A 6,787-nucleotide genomic window follows, 5' to 3' on the forward strand; every position below is an offset into this window, starting at 1 on the left:
CGTCCGGCTCTGGCGCAGCCAATTGACGCTCGCAGCGTGATTTTGCCCAATGAGACCAGTCCTTGTCGCCGCTGCACTGCCCTTTAACCTTGGGGCGGGCTTTGCCAGGTTAGCGCCACCCGCTTTGTCCGCAAACCAATGGACGTGGGGCCGCGCACGCGCGCGGAGCAGTGGGAAAGGCACGGAGGCCGCTAGTACGCCTTGCCTTAACAACTGGTTGCTGAGGCGTCCATTCGGTGATGGTAAGTGCTGGACGTTCGATGGTCTCTGCGCGGCGCCCCCGAGCCCTTCCTAGGCCTCTTTGCGGCCCTGAGCCTTTCCTGCAGGGTTTACGCACTAGTTCTTTCTTGGAGCTCTGTGCCGGAAGGGTAGGAGAGAAAGTAAAGCCGCCTGCAGCTAGCCTGCCTGCACTTAGCCATTGCTCCCTCCCCACCTCCAGTCACCTTCAGCTTTCCCTTACCTGCCTCCCGGCCTCCGCTGATTTTCCTGGAACTGCGGGTGACCATTCTGTTGCAAGGAACACTCAGGCTTCCCGCAGACTCTGACCTCAGTCAGACTCAGGCCTCCTGGCCGCTGCTAACTGGCTAAAGTTTCTGCACGGTGGTAAGACGTTTACTATGTTCTGATGGTTGCAAACGTGTTTGAGCTTCGCAGACAAAGCACGTAAGTGCCAAATGGATTGGTTCGTATCACTTTGTACTGGCATAATAATTATCTCAGTAACTTTACCTTTGGCCAGATTTAGGCATAATTAATCGGAGGAGCACAGTTCGTGGGAACTAGCCCCACAAATAGATGTTTAACTACATTTCTAGAATTGAGATCCCCGGATTCAGGGATAGTTGATATCTGTTAGATATCCAAATTGGTTTCTCAGCTAGTTCTCTTTCACGAAGAAGAATAAGGGATTTCCTGGCTTCTAAAATCAATAGTTTAAAAAAGAGTCAGAGGTTCATGGAAAGATTAATTGTTCTTTCCTGCAAACTTTGTTCTCTCTCGATTTATTAGGCAGATCTTTAGAATAGGTTGGTACAATCTGTTTTTCCATTCATTACTGCTATCTGAGTTAGCAGTGGAATTAAAACATGGAGGGACCGTTTTCATCTTTGGTAATGAAAACTGAAGCCACACCGTTTTGTGACAGTGTATTCATAATAAAATGATACGCGTGTTCCTGATGAACAGGTATGGTCTCACGTTTGCTGTTTATTAGCTTTGGAAAAGAAGGAGAAAATTCAAGCATGTTAAACCTTTAGGTAAAACACTACATTCATTCAAAGAGTTTTTTAATGTTGCTTCTTTATATTTGAAAAATTTTGATTTAAGAAATGTTGTGGTAGAAGACAATCATATTTAATTAGAGTATTGCTGATTTTCTATTTTTACAATGTGGTGGCAAAAAATAAAATATATTTATTAAAACAGTTTTAAATTGAGAGAGTTTTTTCACAGAGGATTATTTTTTTAGAGTTGGAGTTAATTTTAGTTTAGGTTTTACACTTGTTTGTGTGGGGGGGAAAGGGGAGCATGGCTTAGCTTGAGCATGGATGGAGGCCAGAGAACAACTTGGAAGAGTTGTTTCCTTCCCACCATGTGGGTCCTGGGTTCCCACTTAGGTTGTCTAGCTTATGAAAGTTAGTATAATGTCATCCGAACATTACTCAGAATGTCTAGACCTGTCATAAATAAAATATGGACTTGTAATACAGTGCTTCTGTGTTTGTATAATGTTTGAAGGCCTCTAATTTTAAGAAGACAAACATGGCATCCAGTAGTCAGAGAAAAAGAATGAGCCCTAAGCCTGAACTGACTGAAGAACAGAAACAGGAAATCCGGGAAGCTTTTGATCTCTTTGATGCTGATGGAACTGGGACTATAGACGTCAAGGAACTAAAGGCAAGCTGCACAGACACTTGCTTTGCCACCTTCTCTTTCCCTGTTGCTTGTCTTTATTTGTCACCTTCTCCCTTCTCCTTATAAAAAGTAATGGAAAAAGGTACCCTATGTATATTTTACCTGAAACAATGATTTAATTGATAAAGTTGATTGCAAATATAAATAAAATCAGCATTACAGTGTTACCTAATGATTTTTCATCATTTTATCAGGTGCAAGGTTAGTATCCTCAACAGTCAGTTTTTCTTCTACATCTTTTGTTTAGATTGTACTCTTTTCATTGTAGGTTGCAATGAGGGCCCTGGGCTTTGAACCCAAGAAAGAAGAAATCAAGAAGATGATAAGTGAAATTGATAAGGAAGGGACAGGAAAAATGAACTTTAGTGACTTTTTGACAGTGATGACTCAGAAAATGGTAAGTTAGTTGAGATAATGCACATATTTCCCATCCATAATAGTAGATATATAGGATTCTAGGTATAAATAGAATATTCAATAAAATCTATACCATTCACATGGTTGAGGATTGTGTTTTTAATTAATTAACTAATTTTACATATTAACCATAGTTTCTCCTCCCTCTTCTCTTTCTGTTCCCTCCCATACCTCCCCCATCCTCTCCTCTGTGTCCATTCAGAAGTGGGAGGATTGTATTTTTAATTAGAGGATCCCTAAGTTTCATTTGGCTTTCTTTATGGTCACAGCATTACAGAAATCATTTTACCCTGTCTCATATGATAATCACAAGCAGTAAAATCTGTTAACAGAGATTTTCAAATGTTTCTCATTTCTATTTTTTATTTTAATGGTATTAAAAATTAAATTAGCATACAATAAATCAGGTATTATGGCATTTTCAGACAAGTGCTTCTCAGTTTGACAATTCAGTATATACAATTAGAGGCACAAGAATTTTGAGCTTTAGAAATGATAGGCTGTTTTGGTACTTCTAAGGTTACTTTAATCCATCCCTAGTTTCTCAGATCCTTTAGCAGTCCAAAGACTTGAGAGCACATGAACACGTCACCGGAACCGACCAGCTTACTCTTTCAATGGCCTCCTGGCTTGTTGGTGTGTCATGATCACCTTCTCTTAGTATACCCGGAGAAAGGTAACCCCTTTCAGGTTCCTCAAAGTGTTTCCCAGGGCACAGGCCATACCTCTTTAATTAATCTAAGAGTTGTGTTGCTTTGAAATCACCATACCTACATCGTGTGTGTGTGTGTGTGTGTGTGTGTGTATGTGTACTGATTTAAGAATTCAGGAAGCTTGGTATTCTGCAACCATCTGGCAAGTCGAATTCATATTCAAGATTAGCTCCTAGATTGCTCTTCCTAGGGATTTTCTCCAGTTGTAACTCCTGGCCAGAACCTTCCTGAAATATTCGAGGTTTGAATGCTTTTGGAAATTTTACTCTCTTTCTGTTGGAGCACTCGGGGCCTCAGTAATTCTTTAAAGTCCATTGTGCAAAATGCCTCTCTCTTCCTCTGCCTTTTCAGTGTATCTCTGTCTTCTGTTAGTATAAGCAGTGTATTTTTTTTAAATTATAACCCTACTCACTGCTTCTGGATTTTACAAATGAATCTAGAATATCCTTGGTTTGTACAGTGTTTTAGATACAATTACATTTCCTTTGTAACACTTGAGTTTGTGTTAAGTTTACTGATTTTCTCTTCCTTTTCTACAATGGGTCATCCTTGTTTTTCTGTGACTGAGGACATGTATTACAGTGACTATTTCCAAGCCCATGTGATGATGTGGAATAGGGCCAGGGAATTAATCTATAACTCCCCCCCCTTGGCTTTAGAACTGGGGAAAGTTGTGAACAAGACAAAGCACAAGAGGGGCAATCAGTATCAATCCCTAGTAATACCCAGCACTGGGTATTGGAAAGATGAGCCCCAGCTTACTTCAGAAGCCCTAGTCTTCTACCTGTGAAAACTGTCCAGCTGCACCATGAGTCTGTCCTCTCTAAATGATTCATTGACCCCTCAAACCAGTCTTTATGCACATTTAGCAGGACTTCTTGGATTTTCAACCAAGCTGGCATCTTTTCCTACTGGATTCCGAGCTGATTATGAAATAGATGATGGGCTAGAAAGTAGGCAGGGAGTACATTCTACCGTGACCAGAGAGCTTGGCTTCCTGGCTCCTAACATGACTCAAGTCAGGTTATTGGAGACAAAAGGATGACCAAGAAGTGGCAGGGCTGCAGGATATGAGTAACTATGTGTTTTATGTTCTACTAAAGTCCGAGAAAGACACCAAAGAAGAAATCCTGAAAGCTTTCAAGCTCTTCGATGATGATGAGACTGGGAAAATATCATTCAAAAATCTGAAACGTGTGGCTAAGGAGTTAGGTGAGAATTTGACTGATGAGGAGCTGCAGGTGAGTAATGTCTTGGTCTCTCTGGAGCCCGCTGGCTTTCCCAGGTTCTATTTTCTCTACTAGGACAACTTAGAAGGGAAGCTAGTATCCTAGCTGATAATTTAATACCCATGGACCCTGCTTCTGGAATACACATGTGCAGTTGAATGTACTCTTTTGGGTTTCAGACTAGGGTAAATTTCTAGCTCCTTTTTAAGAGATGCATTTGACAGTGTGTGTGTGTGGCATGCTCCCATTAGATGGACCATAGTCATCTTTCCTCACAGCATTATTTGAAATTTCTTATCTAATCACTTTTCAGTTTAGTTTGTGACTTGTTCTAAGAGGAGCCCTTACTGCCATACAGGAAATGATTGATGAAGCTGATCGAGATGGAGATGGCGAGGTCAATGAGCAAGAGTTCCTGCGCATCATGAAGAAGACCAGTCTCTATTAAGATCAGTGCTTCTTTTTCTATTGCAAGCACATGTGACTAGATTTAGTGCCTGCCATTTTGTGAAATATGGCTTTTGAGAACCCCCCTCCCCCAACCTCTGGGGTAACTAGCCGTGACCTTGAATCTATTTTTGACTTTTGGAAGTTTCTTTGATATTAAGTTCTTTGTACCTTTACCTGCTGATTGATTCAACAGGGCAACACAAGAGCACACAGTGGGGAAAAGGGACTGAGAGTGAGTGTAGCCACCCCGCCTTCTATTACTTCACACTGCTCATGCATTCCACACAGCTGCAAACATACAGTGGCTGCTTAGATGTCCATGTACCCATGTCACCGGAAGCAGTGGTTGTTCTAAAACTGTTTTAGTTTTTAGTAGACATCAGAGTGTAGTTTTTCCTCTCATAAAACCTAATGAATGCTTGCTGTGGCATTTGGATGTATGTCAATGTATTTGTTTTGTTTTAAAAATAAAACCTTTCTTAATTTAAGCTCTCATTCTTTAAAGGATGAATATTTTTATCTTTAACTGTAAGTTCATCTCGTAAACAGTTGTGTTGAGGGCAGCCTGGTAGATATATAAAATTTGCCATCAGCCCATGTACAAAAAAGGAAATAATTCTTTGCTACTTTTCTGCCATGAATGGTTTCTTGCTTTCAAAAATTGTGAGTTTTTATAACTGGTAGAATTTCCAGTTGACCTAAGGTTAAACGATGCTCTACAAGTGGTTCTGGCAAACTCTAAAGCTTATAGAGTCTTCGGGTAATTTGTGCTTGGACAAAATAGAGATAGACAGTAGGTAAGGTTCAGGCAATCTTGTGAGTTTGTTTGCTTATAGCATCTCACAGAATCTTGGGGTTGGGTTGAGAAGGAAAGGAGTATTATCCAGGTACCCTCCTAGCCCTACATAGAATTGCCTATGAGGTGAAGCTCAAGTATATGGCATTAAAGTCAACTCATGTTCCCCATGAGAGTGGGGAACAAGACGGGTTAAAAGGAAATGGAAAATGAACAATGACTGAATTATTGATCCTCACATGAGAAGAGAATGGGTTTTTAAACTTGTGTGGACATTCTAGTCCTCTGAGAAATATGTGTGTGTTTTCTAAATATCCATATATATGTATTCCACATATATTCATTATATATATACACTTATATACATATATACATACATATACAAAACTAAAAATAACAAGAGTCAGGCAGGTAATCATGCTTGTAATCCCAGTACATAGATGGTTTCCATGAGTTCAAGGCATGCTGGGGCTACACAATGAATTTGAGGTCTTTCTGGGTCACAAAGTCTGACCCTGTCTCAAAGAAGCAAAACAAAACAACAGCAGCAAAGCCCCACAAAACTAGATCAGTTTGAATCAGATCATCAATGGATATATATATGCATTCAAAAAATCTTTAGATTTATTTATGTGTTTGAGTATTTTGCCAGCATGTATGTCTGCATGCTATGTGTATGCCTGGTGCCTGCAACATCAGAAGAGGGCATAAGATCCTCTGTAACTGGAGTTAGGGACAGTTGTGAGCCACCATATAGGTTCTGGGTCCTAGAAATAGAACCCAGGTCTTATGCAAGAGTAGCAAAGTTCTCTTAATCACTAAGGAATCTCTCTGTCACCTCTCTCTGCTCTCTCTCTCTCTGTCTCTCTCTCTCTCTCTCTCTCTCTCTCTGTCTCTCTCTCTCTCTCTCTCTCTCTCTCTCTCTTTTTCTCTTTGTGTGTGTGTGTGTTTAATAATAAAAGGAAGGAGACAAAGAACCAAGAGTAACCTCAGACTTAGGTAATAACATGGGTTCTCTTACTGGATGAACAATTGAGACAAGCTGCCTCTCTTGGTGTCTCAGATTCCTTTTTGTACAATGGAGAGAATGATTGAACTGAGAATTTCTGGGGGTCAACTAAAAAATTCTCAACAGGACCTACTTTCTGGTGTTCGAGAATAATCTCATCCCTTTGTGGTGGTATGTCCTTTGGAGCAGCTCCATGAAACTTATGATCATTGTCCCCAAAGTCAGTTGACAACATTTTTTAGGAGGATGTGGCTTTTAT

At 40.4% G+C, this 6,787-nt stretch overlaps 1 protein-coding gene across 2 annotated transcripts; it reads left to right on the forward strand.

Moving 5' to 3' along the window:
• Window positions 1-230: 230 nt before the first annotated feature.
• LOC121440463 (centrin-2) lies at window positions 231-5,067 on the forward strand. 2 transcript variants are annotated; one of them, XM_041641228.1, is made up of 5 exons: window positions 231-242; window positions 1,738-1,896; window positions 2,183-2,311; window positions 4,148-4,285; window positions 4,632-5,067. In XM_041641228.1, the coding sequence occupies exons 1-5, from the start codon at window positions 240-242 to the stop codon at window positions 4,719-4,721; spliced, it is 519 nt and encodes a 172-aa protein (XP_041497162.1). In that variant the 5' UTR covers window positions 231-239; the 3' UTR covers window positions 4,722-5,067. The 2 variants fall into 2 exon arrangements, with proteins under 2 accessions (XP_041497162.1, XP_041497164.1); XM_041641230.1 differs by lacking the exon at window positions 231-242 and adding an exon at window positions 546-603 and having other exon boundaries at window positions 4,632-5,066.
• The last annotated feature ends 1,720 nt before the right edge of the window (window positions 5,068-6,787 follow it).

The sequence above is a fragment of the Microtus oregoni genome, unplaced genomic scaffold, assembly GCF_018167655.1.
Source record: "Microtus oregoni isolate MIOR12 unplaced genomic scaffold, Mior012 000067F_ref0000223, whole genome shotgun sequence".
NCBI lineage: Eukaryota > Metazoa > Chordata > Mammalia > Rodentia > Cricetidae > Microtus > Microtus oregoni.

Bases quoted from the DNA above. Each gene is read 5' to 3' on its own strand.
- LOC121440463 (XM_041641228.1), top strand. The intron at 2,312-4,147 runs GTAAGTTAGTTG...GTTCTACTAAAG, and splicing joins CAGTGATGACTCAGAAAATG to TCCGAGAAAGACACCAAAGA. The intron at 4,286-4,631 runs GTGAGTAATGTC...ACTGCCATACAG, and splicing joins TGACTGATGAGGAGCTGCAG to GAAATGATTGATGAAGCTGA.